The sequence below is a fragment of the Geotrypetes seraphini genome, chromosome 1 (genome assembly GCF_902459505.1).
Source record: "Geotrypetes seraphini chromosome 1, aGeoSer1.1, whole genome shotgun sequence".
Taxonomy (NCBI): domain Eukaryota; kingdom Metazoa; phylum Chordata; class Amphibia; order Gymnophiona; family Dermophiidae; genus Geotrypetes; species Geotrypetes seraphini.
The window spans coordinates 322,231,721-322,252,179 of NC_047084.1; the positions used below are offsets into that span (position 1 = coordinate 322,231,721).

Here is a 20,459-nt window from a genome sequence, read left to right on the forward strand (position 1 = left end):
AGCCTCATGAAAATTTCTATTTGGGGTGATATAGAGCATTCACCTTGTAGTTAATGTGAAAGTCATTACCATACATTAACTGCTAATATGGCAGATAATGGGATACACTTAGGTATACTTCCAGAGGAAAAGTTAACTGCAGTCCACATTTTTGCCTGGCCATTAATATGCCGTAGCAATTATTTCCCCGGGTTTTCTTCATGGCTGCCTTCCCAAAAGTGATAGAAATGCCCCCAGCAATGAACATAAACGTTTTGCACTAGCATTTCACTATTAATGTGCGTTAGATGCAAAGTCCTATTCAATGCGCCAAAGTCTATTCAATCCCTATGAGCTTCGGTGCATTTACCGCACCAGCCCGCGCTATTTGACTAGGTAAAAAGAGGCCCTTAATGTATTACACATGGTCAGTTCTTAGCTTGCATGATAAAATATTTAGTATTTAGAACTAAGGGCTCTTTTTACTAAGCTGTGCTAACGGTTTTAGCGCGCACTTAGCCTGCGCTAAATTGCCGCACGCGCTAGACGCTAACGCCACCATTGAGCTGGTGTTAGTTTTTACGCGTAGCGCGGGGGTTAGCGTGCGCTAATTGGCAGCACGCACTAAAAACGCTAGCACACCCTTAGTAAAAGGAGCCCTAAATAGTTTTTAACACAAGTATTAGTGTTTGAGCCCCATAGATCCTTAAAGAAAGTATCCAAAAAATTACTGTTTTCAGAAATCTTCTGTGTTGCATTTCACTATTGTGACATGCCTTTCTAAAATAAAGCAGCATTAAACATGAGATGTTTGTTTACATATATTTTTTTAACTTGATGGTACTATATGTCCTTGATAACTAGTATTACTGAGTATTGACAGAAATAAGGAGCATAGACAGTAGTTTTCCCATATACACGAATTAGAAAAAGTCCTTATATATATATGCATTAAGCCTTAAGTGCACCAAATTACTTCCTCATTAGAAGGAATGTACGAAGATGAAATGACTTCCCACCATAGAAGAACCAGTGTCCTAATTGTGCAAATGCAGAAGGTTTTATTAATTTTTATATTAAAATCCATGCAAACTCATTGACAAATTAAATAGACTGGGAAAATCTCAAAATACGCTTCCTTTTTGAAAGAGAAAAAAGCAATTTTTGTGTTATGTAGATTTTCAATTCCCCTTTAAAACAAAGTTTTTTTTTCCAGTTGTATTTTGTTCTTACAGAGGAAATTTTCACATAAAGGAATTGATGCAGTCTTTGGTACAAACAAATTGTACTGTTTTCTTGCGACACTGATTTGGCTATAATCGATCTAATATAACAAATTGAATTATAACATGTACGTGAGAGAAAATACAACTGTTTTCTAAATAGCAGTGAAAGAGCTGCTATTTATGTTGGAATCATCTATTCCTCTTTGCAAATTCTAATCAGCAGTGTGCATTCTTGTTGACAGTTTGGCTGTTTTCTGTGATTTCTGTGCCTGTGTTGTGTTTAGCATATTATCAATGTAAATCGCTAATACTTATTGTCTGACCGGCAACAGCAGACTTCAGAGCTAGGGTGGTTTTTACTTAAACAAAATATAATGCCAGGAAAATGCATTCATCAAGTTAAATCTTGAATTTTGCTTATGGCGTCTTCCAGTGATTGGTTAGCTTCTCCAGTTTGGGTAATAATTTACTGCCACTCTTAAAATGATACTTTTTCAAAACTCCATTTAATTAAAAAAATTTTTTTTTTAAACCCATATATTTCAAGTTTTCTGTACATTTACTAGAACAGAAGGCTAGAATGTCAGCTTAACCCTGTTATCACTGAAACCCTTTTCTAAAAGTTTGGGTAGGTGGTAGTTATTTTAGTAATTGGTAAAACAGGTGTTCTCCGAGGACAAGCAGGCATAATATTCTCACATGTGAATGGCACCATCCACAGAACCCAGTACAGACACTGCTGTGTGCAATGTCACTTTAACCCTCTCTTCTACTAAATCGCGCAAGTGGTTTTAGCGCGGGGAGCCAGCTGAATGAGCGGCGGGAGCAGCGCGGCTCCCGGCGCTAAAACCGCTAGCGCAATTTAGTATAAGAGGCCCTAAATCTTTAGGCAGTGCCCATACCACACAGATGCTGGTGCCTTCCCTCCTAACGTTGGCTTGCAGGACCATCAATTCTTAGTTTTCCACTGAGCTGAAAAACTGTGTGTTCGGTTTCTCCTCAGTGTGTCAAACTCAGATATTGTTTGTGCCTTCCCAGGTTAATTTTATTGAACTTCATAATTCTTTATTTTTTTTCATTTAGTAGTCATTCTCTCAAATCTAGTTTAGTTTTCTTCATTTTTGATTTTTGATCTTCAAGCCACTTTGACACTTTTTCGCCCCAGGGAGTGTCGACAGTTTTCAGTATACTTTTTATTCAAACTCCTTGCGCCATCAAAGCTTTTGAGTTTGTGTGCCGAGCAGCTTCAAGAAATGTACTCGATGTGATATTGGTTGCCATTAAAGTGTGGTTCGTTTGAAAACCAGGAAAACTCTGCTCCTTTTATTGATTCCTTGATGTAATCGAACCATTTCAAGCTCTGACCCCCATAACTGGTGTGTTCAGTGTCAAGATCCTGACCGTCGGGACATTCTCTGTGACCTCTGTCTGCATATGCTAAAGAGGACACTTAGGGCTCCTTTTACGAAGCCACGTTAGCGGTTTAGTGCGTGTAATAGTGCACACTAAACCACCGGCTGCGCTAGCCGGTGCCACCTCCTCTTGAGCAGGCAGTAGTTTTTCGGCTAGCGCGGGGGTTAGCACGTGATTAAAAGTTGCACATGCTAAAGCTGCTAACGTGGCTTCATAAAAGGAGCCCTTAAAGCCTGACCTCAGTGTGAAAGATTTTTTGGTTCATCATCGACATCAAGCATGACGGGCATCTGTATTGATACCTCTTGCACCAACGTTGCATAGAGAGTGTCAATCATTGGCCTGTCTTCAAAAGCAAGACTCGATATTGTCTTCCTCTATGTCTCACCCATCAGGGGAGGGTAGCATGTAAGAAAGCTAAGAAGCATAAACATTCTTCCCGTTGTAAGCATGACATGGCATCATCCCAGGCATCCACCACCTTGAATCATAGTGTCAACACACCATACAGCATTCTCCATCACTGTAGGCTTACCTTGAAATTGAGGTCTCCCATGCACCGCAGACTGCTTCCACACTGATGTTTCATCTGGTACAGTCACCAACACTTCAGGAAGTGATCCGAACTATGCTTGAACAAGAGCTTTCAGAGCTATTGTAGATGCAGTCAATACAAGCCTTAAAGGTGTCCGTGCCTGCTTAAACCCAGCCCAAGGATACATTGAGATATTGATCTGAATGATGTCACACACTATGCTTGACATCGAGCATCAGGGTTGGCACGGATCCACTGCATGCGTCATCATTGACAAAGGAGTTATCTCCTGGTTCAGAGCATTGACTCCTGCTTCAATGCTCTTCTCAATGCAATCCTAGATTCACCTAGAAGGGAGTATGCCAAATTTGTCAGCAGAAGAATCCTATGGCATACCTCTTGATACTCCACCATCATGGACATTCTACTCACCCAAGTCCCTGAAGCAGTTTTCTAAACGAAACCTGCAGTGTTTAGTTTTGCAGGGGAGTGATTCTTTGTTTGCATTCTCTCCCAAGCTTTGCAGGCTCAGCTGGGTTCTTCCAAGTATCGGTTTGAGATTTTTCACTCAGCATTCACCATTGATTGCAGTAAAGCAGCAGATAAGTAATGATTTTTTTTTTAATATATTTTGAGAAAAAATTGCATATTTTGGCATGTTTGTTGAGATTACCCTATGAATGAGAAAACTCACCTTTAAGACAGCATTAGCACTTCTAGCTGCTGTATATATGAGGTTTTTTTTTAATCTGTGGGCATCTCACAAAATTAGCATATGTTTATTGATTAGGTCTTCAACAACATCTTGGCTCAGAGTCTCTGATCTGGAAACTTCAGTCCAAAAGCACCTTTTTAATGTTCCTTACAAGGGTGATCTGTTTGGAGACAAGATTGAAGAAGTGGCTGATTAAAAAAAAAAAATCCCCAATAACCCAGACACCATGTCAATTTTGGCTAAGCCTCAAACCTCAGTGTTTTTCTTCTAAAATATACTCTGCTCCATCTAGACATTCATACTACTACAACAAAAAACATAGTCAGCCATCTTCATCATTTTCTAGTCCTGCTGATCAACGTTCCCTTGAACAAAAGACGCAAAGGCTTAACTTCATTCTCAGTCCAAACAGCAGTCATCCTTTTGACTCTTTTCTAGATAACATTATCAATGTTCCCCTTATTATACTTCCCACTCTCCCTGTCGGAGGCAGATTGCTCTATTTTCACCAGCGTTGGACTTATATCACAATACATCAGTGGGTGATTTGAATTGTTAGGGCCACACTCCTATGTCTGATCAAAAAGCCTCCAAACCACCCACCAAAATAATCTCTTTTCAACTCCCTCCAGAAGACCCTCTTTCACCTTTTTGAATTTGTATTTAGTTTTAGTTTATTTTACCTGACTGAGTTCTGTTTGTCCTGCCTTATTTCCTTAGGTGCTCCATTAACTCACAGACCATGAAGATCTCCACCGCATAGAGGTGGCATTACTGCACGCCCTCCTTTAGCTCCCACCAGGAATTTGGAGCCAGTGGCTACCTATTTTACCTGAGTATTTTGCGGTGTGCATCTAAGGAGCACGTACAGATTCTGCTCCTTGGTGCGCACCCTGAAGGCACACAAATCTTTATCTTGTAGTTTTTGCTTTTCTGAAATAATAATACAAGTTTACAAGTTTATTAGGATTTGATATACCGCTTATCAAGGTTATCTAAGCGGTTTTTACAATCAGGTACTCAAGCATTTTCCCTATCTGTCCCGGTGGGCTCACAATCTATCTAACGTACCTGGGGCTATAGAGGACTGAGTGACTTGCCCAGAGTCACAAGGAGCAGCGCGGGGTTTGAACCCACAACCCCAGGGTGCTGAGGCTGTAGATCCAACCACTGCGCCACACACTCCTCTATAATTACTCTTTTTACTTTTTTATCTTTTATCTTTTTAACATCTTTTCCGGTATCATATACGATATGACTTCTAGCCCCACCTTTTGGAGTTGATGCGACCATAACTACTCTTCTTTCTCTAATCCATTTGCAAGGTCCAGAATTTTTTGTTCAATTCCTCTACACAAGACCTCTCCAACTATCCAGAGATCCTCTACTCCATAGTCAGCTCGGTTCCTGTCCCTGCCCTATCCCTGCGAGCTTGGTTCCTGCACGGTCGGTCCCCATGCCTGCAAACCGTCTGATCCCATCCGCACAAGCCTCAAATAGTTATGATTTTATATTGACCTTAATGTATTAAAGTATAAAAAGAAACAATATTTTGTACAATTGTCATTTTATAAAAACAAATAATACAGAGCAAGGATCAACAAAACCCATGTCTCCCCTCCACTTCACAAATATCCCCTTCACTACTGAGAAAACTGAATAAGCCAAATTATTACAGAATGCTACAAAGAAAAATCATGCTAACAGAATACCGTAGTCACACATGACAGGAATAGTGTTAGGGGAGTGCAACTAGGGCAACTGCCCCCTGGTCAGAGAGAGCCCTAAGCAAGCTGGAAGCTAAAGAAACACATCTTGGGCTTTGCAGTCCCCCATTAATGTCTAACACCAGCTCTAGCAGGATACATATTTCAAATCTGGATATATTCTAATCACAAAATAGAAAATAAAATTATATTTTTTTACCTTTTGTTGTCTCATTTTATTCTTCAAATCATGTTGGGCTCAGGTGCTGGTCTCTGTTTTCTTTTGTCTTCTCTTAACTCACTTGCCAGGGTCTCCTGACCATTTGACAATTCTTCTTTCTCCATGCTTACCATCCATCTTCTATCTCTAAGTATCTATTGTTCCCCATGTTCAGCATCTCCCTTCTCTATGTCTCCTATACGTCCCTTTCTAGTATTTCCCCTATGCCTATCTCCCTGCCTTCATCATCTCATCAATCTATGATCCCCTCCCCCTGTGTACAGGGAGTGGGGAAAGAGAGAGAGAAAGAGATCCAGGGTGCATCTCTCCCACTCCTTCTACTGCCACATCCAATATTTCTCCCTTTCTCATCCCTCAGTTCATGTGCAGTATTTTTCACCACTGCCCACCAGTCCCATGCCCATTTCTCCTTCTATCACCCCTCTCTATCACCATGCCATACCTCTCTCTTATCACTATGCCAACATTCCTCTCCCTTGCATCCACTTCAATCTGTCCCTCTGTTCCCTCTCCACCACCATATCCAACATTTCTCCCTCTTATCCTTCTCTTCCCCATGCATCTCTACCTCACTCCACTCTCTCTCTCCCCAACAATTTTCCTCTTCCTTTCCCCATGTGCACCATCCATTTCCCTTTCACTCACACACTCATGACCAACAATTCTCCCTTTCTATTCTCTCCTTCCCTACTATGTCCCAAATTAATGCCCCCTTCCTTCCTCCCTCGTGTCCCAAGTTCATGCCTTCTCCCTTCCTACTGTGTCCCAAGTTCATGCCTCCCTCCCTGCCTTCCAGCCTTTGTCCCAAATTCATGCCCCTCCCATGTCCTAATGTGCTCCTTCCCCCTCCTTCCCCCTCCTTTCTCCCTTTGACCCACGTTCATTTCCCTTTTCACCCTTACTTGTTACATTCAGGGCCATCCAGCTGGGCTGCTCCTTTCTGCCTTCAGCCGCACTTGTTTTTTGCAGGGACATGGGCAGTGCACATAGATGACCCACAAGCCTTCCCTCTGATGTCAGAGGGAAGGCTTCCAGGTCAGTCATATGCAGTGTGCAAGAGCCGCTGCCCACGTCCCTACAAAAAAGTGTGGCTGAAGGCAGGAAAGAGCAGCCCACCTAGAAGGAAGACTGTTGAGGTAACTGGGATCCCTAGCTGATTCAGAAGGCTTCCCTTCTAAGTCAGCTCTGACATCAGAGGGAAGCCTTCCAGGTCGGCTTTGGCGGAGTGGGGCACAGCTGAAAGGCAGGAAGGAGACCTGTTTACAAATAGGATGCCCAGTGGTGGTGGTGAATTACAGTGGTTCCACATTGGGGAGGAAGGAGGTGGTAGACCCACGCAGTGCCCATGTGTACCCCCTGTGCAGTGTGTTGAGAAACACCAGTTTACATCATAACTTGGGGAGAGGAGTGACAATCTGATTGGGAGCTCTGCCGGCTCAACGTTGCACTCTTGGAGGAGGAGGCAAGAGCAGAACAATGATAACGATGACAGCATGGCTGCCAGAACTTGGAGGGTACTTAATGGTAGTAAGGAACGAAGGGAGTGCTTCCAACTGCGGAGACAAAGCTTTACACTGTTCTCATAGGCAGTGAAAAGTTTTGATCCCATATCTGCGGCAAGTCAGGCCTTGGTATCTTTGTAGCCGCAGGAAAACCATGGCCCACTGCGGCTCGCCACGGTGTTTGTTCACCGTGTCATTCTCTAATACTAATAACATAGGTGGTAGGTTTGATCTATTAGAAATAAATACCATTTAATAAGAGACATAATATCTCAATATAATCTTAATATTCTTTGTATTACAGAAACATGGTAAGCAGAAGGTGAAGATGCATATATCAATCAAGCTTGCCCTAATGGATACTCTTACTATATACTTAATTGGTCTGGACGCAAAGGTGGAGGAATCACAGTTATTTACCTAACCACTATACAACTCACCTTTGAGCCTTCTTCATCTAACTCAGCCCTAGAATCTTTTAGATTTAAGGCTAAAAGATTACCACTACTACATTTTTTACTCATTTGTTAACTCTCACCTATCTCAATGACTTCTATGGTATCTTTACAGTCTCTTATATTTGATCACTGCATTGCTTCTGACTTTCCATTTATATGGGGAGATTTCAGCATTCACTTTGATGATAATAGTAGTTCCTTCACATCAGATTTTCTAACTTTCACATCAGATCTATTTTTAACTCCAATGATCTCCATACCTACTCACTCTGCAGGGCATATCTTAGATATGGTACTTATTCCTGATCATTATGTTTCCTTATTTACTGTTCACCCAAACTTCTCAGATTCCACACCCTTTTCAAAACCAAGCCCCTCTATAATTACCCAACAGTTTCAAGATCTTTCCAAACTTAACTCTACTAATATTACTAATTCATTAAAGCTACAATTAGACACCTTTTCATCATCCGGAGTAGAGAAACAGTCTAAAATTTGGGATACATCTACAAGACTGCTAATTGAAAGTGTTGCACCATTAGAGACTCATATTGTATCCCAACAAAAGAAAAAGAATCCTTGGTTCACCCCTGAACTTACTCTTCTAAGATGTCAACTCCGGTCAGTTGAAAGATGCTGGAGGGGTAAGCGCTCCTCTTCATTACAAAAAATTTATAACAAAAAAGTGATTTATTACACAGGCCAACCAAAAAAAAAATTTTTTTTCTTGATGCTTTGGGTTTATTTTTTACCTGTTCCTGGGGTTATTTGGGGCACTGATTCAGGAAATTGCATTGGATAGACCACATCAGCTCTAGTTTCTTAGATATGGTTGAATTTATGCCTTTGGGATAGTAGAGCCTAACATGAACATTGGACAAAAAAAGATTGGCCTCTGAGAGAATATATGGTGGTTGGAGGACAAAATGTACTAATCAATGAACCTTTGGTAGCACGAGAGAGAATCATACTGTCAGTACTATATATAAAGCTAGCCCTAATGAAACAATTTGTAAAGGCTTTGAATAAAGATGGTTCGTGCATTGAATACTTACCAATACTTACCATGGAAAAACTGAAGGCAGGAATTTTTGATGGTCCACAGATCAGAGAACTTATAAATGATCCACATTTCATAGCATTAATGAATGAAACTGACTAATGTGCCTGGTCTTCATTTGTTCTTGTTGTGAAAAACTTTCTTGGCAACAAGAAGGCAGACAACTACACACAATTAGTAGAGGTTATACTCTATCATTTCAAGAGGCTAGGCTGTAACATGAGTGTTACACTCCATTATCTGCACAGTCACTTAGATCGCTTTCCAGAGAACCTTGGTGACTTAAGCAAAGAGCAAAGTGAAAGATTTCACGAAGACATAAAACCAATGGAAGCCAGATACCAATGAAGATGGCACATGATGGCTGACTATTGGAATCTTATGTAGGATTGTCCTGGCAGATCCCACTCTCGGAAGTCTTTCAAAAAGAGCTTCTTGTGTATCGAATGACTGGAAAGTTTGTATTATAAACCTGTGCTTTTGGTATGAAATAAGTAGATTTTCATGTTGTACACTTTTGTAAAATTTTTAATATGTTTCTTTCATGCTTAAAAGATATTAATTTAAGCACTACATTAAAATATCCTGATTTTTAATGGATGAGCAGAGTGAGAAGTAATATATGGCACATGTTCTGTATCTCAAAAACTAGAGCTTATAGGAAAATACTGGTGCCATTTTTGGAATCAGCAGGTCAAATATACCCAGAAACAGGTCAAACATTTGAGGTACCAAAATGAGTGTTGGCCACTGTTATAGGTTTTGAATGCAACAGATAAAAAAGGATTATTATTCTACACATAAGGTGAAAGCACAAAATATCTCCTCTCTGTATTCTATTGTTAGGTGACTTACCGAACAAACAAACAAACCTCAACTTAAAATCCTCCCTTACAGCCTTCAGTACAAGAATTAGCTACCTTTTTTGAAGGTAAAATCCAGCTAGTACGAGATGTGTTTGATTCTACAACTGAACCCATGCTCTTAGGCTCCCTAGTGAAATGTATTAATTTACCGATTATTCATTTCTCTATATTTCCCATGCCTACTCTATCAAACATGATATATATCATTCAATCTATGAGACTAAGAAAAGCCCCCTAAGATGCGATTCCATCAATAACAATCAAACAATTCGCTACTATATTTGATCCATATTTTCATAGCATGGCAGTCAATAGTCTATCAACAGGCACTATGCCAACACTATGGAAGCAAGTTTCCATAATGCCCAGACTTAAAGACCAAAAAATTTCACAATTAGACTGCTCCAACTATAGACCTATAGCTAATCTCTTCATCCAAATCAAATGGGCTTCAGACCCAATCATTCTACAGAATTTTCACTAATTGGCCTACTTACTAACGTCCAATACTATCTCGACCACAGAAATTCAGTCCTATTCATTTCACTTGATCTTATGGCAGCTTTTGACACAGTCGATCATTTCCCTCTTATTACATAGATTAATATCTGCCGGCATTTCGAGAACAGTATTGGAATCATTCAAGTCTTATTTTTTAAATTGTTCTTATCAAGCAGTATTGCCAAACTCTATATTAGGCTCTTTCAGTCTACACTTTGATGTACCACATGGTTCTATCTTATTTCCAATTATCTTTAATCTTTTCCTTGCTCCTCTCCGTACTCTAGCACAATCTATTGGTTTTACAGTATTTGCATATGCCGACTATATCCATTAGATTCACGGAATCCTTCTGATATCCTAAAGATTAGTAAGAATTTGGAACAGATATGCTCATGGCTACACACTAATAAACTCTCTTTAACCACCAAAAAATCTAAAACTCCTGTTTGCCTGCAATGAAAATGAAGAATTGATAGCACCAATATATCTTAGAGACACCCCAGTTCTGATGGTTGACACCATCAAGATACTAGGAGTTATTCTAGATTCCAAATTAACTTTTCATCAACAAATAAGCTCTGTTATGAAAAAATGTTTTCACAAATTACAAATGATTAAATCCATAACCCTATTATTGTAACCTTCATTTCTCAATATTTTATTCATTCATTTATTACCTCTCATTTAGACTATTATAATGCTTTATATTAGGGAATCACTCAAAAGGAATTGCGAAGACTACAGATCATTTAAAACACTGCAATTAAACTTATTTTTAAGGCCACAAAATATGACCACGTTACCCCACTACTACCTAAGGTACATTGGTTGCCCATTAAATACAGAGGGCCGGATTCTGTAACCGGCGCCCAAGTTGGTGGCTGCCCTAAAAGTCTTTCAATATATTCAAGGGCGCCGGTTACAGGCTCGCATCTATTCAGTCAAGATAGACAGCTGAAATGTAGGCCTACATTTCAGCCACATATCTTGGCATGATTCATGGCTAGGTAGCCACTTTAGTCCACCTAATGCCACTTCTGGCATTGACCACACTTACTTTGGCGTTCCGCGGCCTAAAGCAGCTACCTAGTCATGATTTCAGCAACCATTTCACCCACCTTTTATTTAGGCATTGGTAGGTGCTTCAATACTGCCATTTCTGACTGCATTTTTAAATTACTTAGGCATCGGCAGGGTGCCTATCAACGCCTAAATTTAGGCGCTGGTTATATAATTTTCCTCAGAGTGACTTTTAAAATTTTACTACTGACATTTAAAATTAAACAAAATGGTTGCCCAGGATTTATAGATTGATTACTTATCCCATACATTCCAACTAGGACACTTCGCTCCAGTCAACAAAATCTATTAACCATTCTGTCCATAAGACATGTGAACTTATGACACAATACGTAAAACCATTTTCTCCATTGCTCCCACTCTTTGGAATGCTCTCCCATCATACCTCCATCATGAATCCTCTTTAATCAAATTTAAGTCTAATCTTAAACCATTTTTATTCAATGATGCCTATGGTAAGGCATCTTAAGATGTACCATATTTAAAGATATACTATATTTAAACTTAGATATGCATACAAAATAAATCAAAGAGGTATTTGTTAAATTCCATTACCCTTTTTTGCTCTTGTAATTTTCACTTTCTGTGCTATCAAGATATTGTAGTTCTTCCCAGGTCCCTCTACTTTTTTACTTAATTGTATCTGTCTTTATGTCTATCATTATGAATTTTTATGTAATTCTCTTTATATACTCCCCTCTCCCCCCAATTTTTTGTAAGCTGTTTAGTTCTACAATAAGTGGTATATCAAAACGTTAATAAACTTAAAACTAACTCTTGGCCCTTTTCCAGCTAAACGCAATAGAACCTGTTCCTCTACAGGAAAGAGGTGAGGGGTATTTCTGATATCAAAAAACGACCAGAGATCTTCAAACCATTCTAGGCCTCTGAGGCCTAAACACATTTTTGCTGAAGAAGTTTTGCATGGTCTCTCTGAAAACCCTTTTACCCATGCTAAAAAAGGAGATTAGCTTTTCTCTCTAGATCTTAAAGAAGCCTACACTCATATAGCCATCATATCTGCTCACAAGAATTATCTCCACTTCCACATTGGTCCCTGACATTTCCAGAACAAGGTCTTGCCCTTCAAGCTAGCCTCTGCTCTTTGAGGCCTAGATTCTCAAAACTTTAACACCGTCACTAAACTGTTTTCCAATGGTTTAGCCTATGTGCATTTTAGCGGCGGATTATTTCGATCTTTAGCAAGGTTTCTAGCAGTCTCCGTCAATGACATGCAAATGGGCTCTTCAACATTGAAATGAGCACTCCAGTGGATTCTTAAAAATCGCCAAGGCATTTTCTAAGAGCAGTGTCGGCTTTTGGTGACAAAAAACAGCGATTGGTTGGGAGGTGCCGGTACAGTACTAGCACTATGAAAAGTGCATTTTTGTGGCATGTGTTTTGACTGTGACTAATGAAAAAAAACAGGTATATATTTTTTAGGGGAGTAGAAAAAGCACATGTATGATACCCATGTCATATGTGTTTTTCTGGCTGTGGTTCATGATAAAATTTTACATTAAAAACAAATTACAAGATTTACCTGAATTATAGTAGTTTTTGGGAGAGAAAGGCATGTTATATGTGCGCTTGTTAAAAGCCAACATTGCTTCTCCCCTCCTCTCTCTTCCTTTTGTCCAATAGCTCTGTCATGCCTATGATTGACATGCCACCCCTGAAAAGTATTTGTAACTTACATGTTTTCTATACTGGATGATGCTTTATGGTTATATGAAGCCATTGATGCTCTATGGCAGGGAAACCACACAAAACATGCTTAGATTTGTGCCGCAGTTAAAAATTCGAATGCTTGTGGTTTAGAAGCATTTGTGAGCTGGTCGTTTTTTGTGTTACAATATGGATGGTGGCTCATATTTTCACGCTCTCCATGTTGTCCTGAAGAGAAGATATGCAAGACCCGAGGATGGTGATGGTGATAATGGTGGAAGGAGGGAGATACAACCATGTGTGTCGCACGCATATAATGTAAGCATATTTTATGCTCAAACAAGGCACGCGCTGATTGTGTTGTGTTGCTTTCCCGGGACATGTGCACATTCATGCCTCTTTCCTTGTACATCAGTGACTCGACGCATGTAAATTTAGCAAATCTTCACTGCTGTTCACCAATCTCATTTGCAGAGGGTGAACAATCTGTCTTTATCTACTAAGTCTATTCCCTTCAGTAACTTGAACATTTCGATCATGTCCCCTCTCAGTCTCCTCTTTTCAAGGGAGAAGAGGCCCAGTTTCTCCAATCTCTCACTGTACGGCAACTCCTCCAGCCCCTTAACCATTTTAGTCGCTCTTCTCTGCACCCTTTTGAGTAGTACCGTGTCCTTCTTCAAGTACAGTGACCAGTGCTGGAAGCAGTACTCCAGATGAGGGTGCATCATGGCTCAGTACAGCAGCATGATAACCTTCTCTGATCTGTTCGTGATCCTCTTCTTTAACATTCCTAGCATTGTTTGCCCTTTTCACTGCCACCACGCATTGCGCGGATGGTATCATCATCAGAACTCCCACCAAAAATTTCTAACCACAAATACTTTGATTCTAGGCTGGGGAACTCATCTAGACAATCTCCACACTCAGGGAATGTGGTCTCACCATGAACAGACCTGCCATATAAATTTTCTAGAGCTGTGAGCAATAGGGAATGCTTTTAAAACATTCCAGGACCACCTCCTTCAACAGGCAGAATTCTTCCTTACAGACATCCAGGTCACCATGTTCTATTTGAACCAAGAAGGAGGCACGGGATCTTATCTCCTTTATCTAGAGATAACTGAAATTTGGAATTGGGCCACTGCTCACAAGATAACTTCTCAAGGTGGTTTATTTGGCAGGGAAACAGAATATGCTGGCAGACAAGTTGAGCAGACTTCTTCTGCCTTAAGAATTGTTTTTCAGCATGACCCATCTCACATCTGATTTTCTCTCAGTGAAGAACGCTGGGCCTAGACAGCAAACTTCCACAATTCTGTTCCAGACTCTTTACCCCAAACACATTGTGTCAGATGCCTTTCTATTTCACTGGGAGTAGGGAGGAGACAAGTTCCTCTACACATTTCCTCCAATCCCTCTTTGAGGGAAAACTTCACCAATAGCACCCCTTTGGCCACGCCAGATGGTTTTCCAAGCCGTGTGTTCAGCCTAGCTGCCTGGAATGATAACATTCTATCTAGAAACTTTTTGTATTGGTAAGATTTCAGGGAGGGGTAATTAAATAGGTTTGGTCTGCGAGTGCTCTTGTTGGAACCGTTGAGAAAGAACTGGGAGATTAGGTAAGTTGGAAGCATCCCAAAGAGAGCTTTGTAATAAATACAAGATGACTCTGGATTCTACGGGTAACCAGTGGAGTTTCTGATAGTAAGGGGTAATGTGTTCATCTTCAACTACCTTCTCTACCTCTCTAATTCTGGTCTAAAAAACAATTTGGTTAGAGTTCAGGTTAGAGTTCATCTCAGTGCTATCAGTGCATTTAATTCCCGCCTGGACAACAAACCTCTTTCTGTAAATCCTTTATTAGCCCATATCAGGAAAGGTGTATTCCACACAACGCCATCTAGCAAGCCTCCACCTTTGGCTTGGGATCTTCACTTGGTTTTTTTCTGTTATCTTGAAATCTCCCTTTGAGCTATTTACATCTTTTTCTCTATCAAACTACTTATCAAGTCATTTTCCTCATAGCTTTCACATCTACATGCTGTGTGAGTGAACTTCAAGCCCTTGTATTGGATCCTCCCTACACAAGATTCTATCAAGACAGAGTAGTCCTTTGAACACATCTGAAATTCCTCCCTAAAGTAGTTTTGGAATTCCACCTCAGCCAGTCCATTGTTTTGCCTGTTTTCTTTCCAAAGCTACATTCCTATCCTGGAGATGCAGCCTTTCACGCTTTGGACTGCAAGCATGGATCGGACTAAACCACATAGAAAGTTTTCCCAGCTCTTTGTTGCCTTTGATCCTAATAGACTAGGAGTTGCTGTTTTCAAAAGAACCATCTCCACTTGGCTAGGTTGATACTGCAAGGTCATGTAACAGCTCACAATGTATGGGCTATGGCTGATTGATAGCTCATTTTCACTCTGCATCAATTGAGGATATCTCCAAGTGGGTGTTTGGTCCTCAATCCATATGTTTACCTCTCACTACTGTTTAGGAGAGACATTAGGTTTGGACAAGCAGTTCTGTAGAATCTATTCTCATCTTATTACTACTAATCATTTCTCTAGTGCTACTAGACATACGCAGTGCTTTACATCAAAATATAGAAGAGACAGTCCCTGCTCAAAAGAGCTTACAATCTAGTCAAGACAGGCAAACTGGACAAGAAAGTGCATCAGTCTTAAAGGCAACTTTCTTTCAAACCCTGTTGGACTTCATACAGCTCTTGTATATTCAATATTTAACCTCTTCTAGAGATGTAATCATGGCAGCTTGGGAGTTCCACATCTGAGAATATTATGCCTACTTGTCCTTGGAGAAAGCAATGGTACTTACCTGTAGCAGGTATTCTCCAAGGATAGTAGGCATATATTATCACAACCCGCCCACCTCCCCTAATTGGCTTATTAGTTTTGTTACTGAAGACACTGGCACACACACAGTATAGGCACTGCCTAAAGATTTAAAGTGACAGTTTGTACTGGGTTCTGTGGATGACATTACCCACATGTGAGACTATTTGTCTGCTGTCCACGAGGACCACCCGCTACAGGTAAGTATCTTTGCTTTAACAAAGGACAGGCAATTCCAGCTGCTTTGCTTTGGCTTTTTAGTTTCTTTTCATTCTCACCGTTTTCTTCCTCTTTCATGACTGGTAACCTCTGTGCTTTTAAGTACGCACTGAAACCATATAAAAAGGCATCTTAAATTTTGATTGAAATGTGGATTATCTTACAATGATGTTCACCAGAGTAGATTCAAATATGACAAAAAGTATTGAGCATCTGCATAGGAGTGAATAGAGTAATTCTAAAATTGAGCATGAACTGAGCAGTGGTGATCACAGAGAAGGGAGTTTACTGTGGAGTATAGACAGAGTGTCAGAAGACATCTAAAAGAAGGGCATTTTCTTTCTTGCAGGATCTGTATCAAACTTAGCATTTTGATCCTGTAACTGTTCCTGCAGTTTGATCACTACTTCAGTATCTCTCCCACCTGTGCCAATCTGTGGACAGACTTCCCAATAAACACAAAACCACTGCTGTATGCCACTCTGATTTAAAAAGCGTAACAAAATTAGCATTCAGAACAAGTGATTGTATTACACAACTAAATTATCCCAATGGTCTCTGCAAATTGTATGGCCAGACCAGCACTGTTTTACTTTAAACAGTATTCTGTATCCAGTGTAAATCCGCATCTCAGAATTTCTAAGTCTTCCAGCTCATTGTAACAATGATAACTGTCAACAAATGGCACCTGCTGACGGCAGTGTGGAAGCGTGAAAGTTGAGCGTGGAGCAACACAGTGGAAAGGTGAAAGGAAATGTTGAATGGCTGCCATTTTGAAATGGATAAAAAAATCTTGTAAACCCACCTGCTTCATAAAATTGTGTGATGCATACTTTGGGAGCACAGAAGAAGGGAAAGTACATGCATAAATTTGGTATTTTATTTTTAAAAACCTAAAGATAACATGCAAGTTTAGGGAGGATGTGCACAAATAGTTAACTAAAGACGGTGATGGAAGTTTGGGAAGGGGAGAGGAAATGAAAGGCCTAAACATTTGGAAGTAAATAAAGTTGTGTTTGTTTATAGTTTTATATGGGCCTTAGAAGGAATGATTGTAATCCACCTTCCTGCTTGTCTACTTTATTATAATCTTAGTTGTAAAATCTAGGATTTAGGGGGGAAAATCCTGGGAAGCCAGTTTCAGGTAACACACTAATAATTTTTGTTTCAGTTTTGGTCCTTATCTAAGAAACTGGTACTCCTAAGATAGCAATCATTGTTGTTTATAACACTAACATGAGTTAACCTATAGGATAACTGAGTTTTTTGGTTGTTGTTTTTTTGGTTTACCTTGAGCTGTGTTCATTTTGGAATGTTTTCCCATGTCAATTTTACAGAATACAGAAATGATCTCAATAGGTACTAGAATTTTGTTTGCATGACAGACCTTGTTTGCCAAAGGTTGTCTCTAAAACTATGGGCCTGTTTTACAAAGCTGCGCTAGAGATTTAAAGGGCTTCGGGGCTGTTGCCACGTGGCTTTGTAAAACAGGCCCTATGTTTCTCCAAGAGTATTGAGTAAATTTTAAAGGTGTTTCAGATAGATTTTATCCTAAAGTTCATTATAGAAAGAACTATTCATTAATTAGTAAACTAATGGATAGGTCACAATTTCCAGTACTAACTTTTCTTTTGACTTTTCCTTCAATTTTTCCTCCTTATTTAGCTATCAAGGGATTTTCACCACAGCATAAGATCACTAGCTTTGAAGAAGCCAAAGGCTTAGATAGAATCAACGAGAGGATGCCGCCACGCAGGGATGCCATGCCTTCCGATGCCAACCTTAACTCCATCAACAAGGCTATCTCCTCAGAGACTAATGGCACTGACAGCAATGGCAGTAATAGCAGCAATATTCAGTGACCACTTCCTGTCTGTCTTTTCTTTTTAGCTGCAGGGCATGGTGGGATTGCTGCACGTCAGCAGTTGGATGTTCTTGCCTCTGATAATAGCTGCTTGCTCTGGGGGCCAGGTGTTGAATTGAGTTTACAATATCATCTTAAAAAAAAAAGAGATAGCAAACTACTTTTGATGAGCGATAAACACCTCATTTGGATATGCCTTTAAATGCTTGTAGAAAATGAAACAAAACAAAAAAAGAGAGCGAGAGAGAGAGAGAGACCTTTAGTGCTGGTTTGGAAAGATAGGGGAATGAACACGATTTCCTACTGCTTTGGGAACTTCTAGATGCGTTACTTAAAAGGCCTTTAATTATGTTACTGGACATAAAACTTTTGTCTGATTTCTTACTAACTATTGTATGTTTACAATTGCAGCACTAAAACTACAGACATCCAAACCTTTTTAACATAATGATGTACAAACTAAATAAGGACTATTTATTGATAATGTTTTGCTACTCTTGTCAGACAACAGCTCCACAATGAATTAGGCAGTCTTAAAAAAAAAGAAAAGAAAAACAAAGAAAAAATGAGGAAAACAAGAATGTCACAAATTCATTTTTTAAAAATGCCAAAAAAGGAATATTTAATTTTGTATAGACTATGCTTACCTCAGGTTTCTTTAGTGTGCTTGAATGCCCTTCTTTCTATATAACACTCCGCTTACTTATTTGAAAGTGAATAGCCTTTTTTTTCCCCCCTTTTAAGCTTAAAGAAACTGGAATACGGATAACATATTTTTTTGCTGTTATTTGGGGGGAGGGTAAATCAAGTCTTGATTGTGGCTTGCTGACTTTCAATATTTATGAGTGGTGCATTTTTAAGTATAGTGACGAAGACACCATATTAAGTGCAGTGAAAAGGCTTCTATATTCTGTAAAAAATAAAAATTAAAAAAATCTGCATATGCATGTTTTTTAAGACAAAACTGGCTGTATGGGCCTATATGGGACTGTATTGCGCTTAGTGGTCTGACTTATACTGGAAATGTATGTATACAAGCATACTTTATATTCTCAAAAAAAATGCTTAATGCCTTTGAAATTTTGTAATAAAAAAAAGCTTTGAAAAATCTAATGGGGAGAAGATTCTTAAAATTTTTAACAAACGCTTGTCAGTGCACACATGGGTGGTTAGCATGTTTAGCAAACCGTGTGAAATTAAAATAAGTTTGTGGTTACATGTGAAACTCTAAATGCATGATAACTGTTAGTGTCATACTGGTTTAGTCATTTTGTTCTGTTTTGTTATGTGCCACAATGTGTAATTTTTTTTCACTTTTTTTTTCCTTTGTATATTAGTTATGGGTTATTACTGCTTCATCCTAAGAGAAAAAGAGCCACAGAAAATAACCAACAGTCCATTAATATTTTTTAACAATTGTATAAGTGCCCATGTAATTCACTACAGCCTAAAGCCTTGCCTTTGTAATTTGATTCTGAGATGTTGGCAATGAAAGCATGCACTTGTAACAATTTAAAAAAGAAAGCATTTTATATTACTACTCAATAAAAATGTGCATGAACTTAAGATGTTCCCTGTCTTTATCTCAAGCTCGTGACATGTAAAATTATTTTTTATACACCAGGGTCATGTTGATATATTTGGATGGTGAACATGCTTTATTAGCCTACAGAAGCATAAGCATAAGACATCACCTACACCTTCAATCCAGTTTATTCTGTGCTTCTGGGATAGCCAACCCCTAATTTATCCTAGTGGCACCTCTATTTTTAAACACAGAGACTAATATTTAGCAGCACCTAGTCAGGTTTGTACCTGAATGATTGCCATTCATTGAGACCAGCCTCTGATTTTCAGGGGTATTACCTGATTAATGTTGCTGTAAATTATTAGTGACTGTCCTAGCACTATCAGCCAAAGCAGAGCTGGAACTTATCCAAGTACCACTAATACTCATTTCTGGTATCAAGATAAATATCTGGAAAAGTAAGGGTGACAAAATAGTTATCATAACTTATCCAGATACTGGCACAGAATATCAGCCATACCCAGATAGTCAGCATTAGACTCTGGGTATGACCCAGTGCTAAATATCCAGATAAACTTAAATGGTTCAGTTAGTGCCTTCTACTTGCATAAAAGAATAACCTGTAGTGGTAATATCACAAAACTACCTCTAGGGGATTATTGGTGCCATTTTGAGCCACTAGACTACCAAGAAGACACCTGGCTAGGTTCTAGAGGGAGGGGCAGAGTAAGATGTTATTTTTGGAAAGGGTGATCTAGGGGAAGGGAAGTTTTAAGAGGGGATCAGAGTGGAAGATATAAGCTCTTTGGAAGACTGGATCAGAGGAGGATGGTTGGAATATATTCTCTGGTAGCAGCATTTTTTTTTTTTTGCACTTTGGCCCTGCACCATGTTACATGATGTGGCAAGTAGCACATGTGCTCTTATGATATCTGCCAGTGCATGTAATGTAGTGCCTTTGCATTACATTACATGTCTGCCCTGCATGATAAGGGGGTAATTCTGAAGTGGGCATCTCCATTACGCACCCTGAGGATGCA

General features: G+C 39.5%; 1 protein-coding gene across 4 annotated transcripts in view; it reads left to right on the forward strand.

Annotated features, from left to right (window-relative positions):
* PPP3CA (protein phosphatase 3 catalytic subunit alpha) overlaps nt 1-19,457 on the forward strand; it is a 654,035-nt gene extending 634,578 nt beyond the window's left edge. For all 4 annotated transcript variants that reach the window (XM_033956955.1, XM_033956965.1, XM_033956983.1 and 1 more), the window contains one exon: nt 17,693-19,457. In XM_033956955.1, coding sequence (XP_033812846.1) covers nt 17,693-17,889 — 197 coding nt within the window. In that variant the 3' untranslated portion in view covers nt 17,890-19,457. The remainder of the gene's footprint in view (nt 1-17,692) is intronic.
* The last annotated feature ends 1,002 nt before the right edge of the window (nt 19,458-20,459 follow it).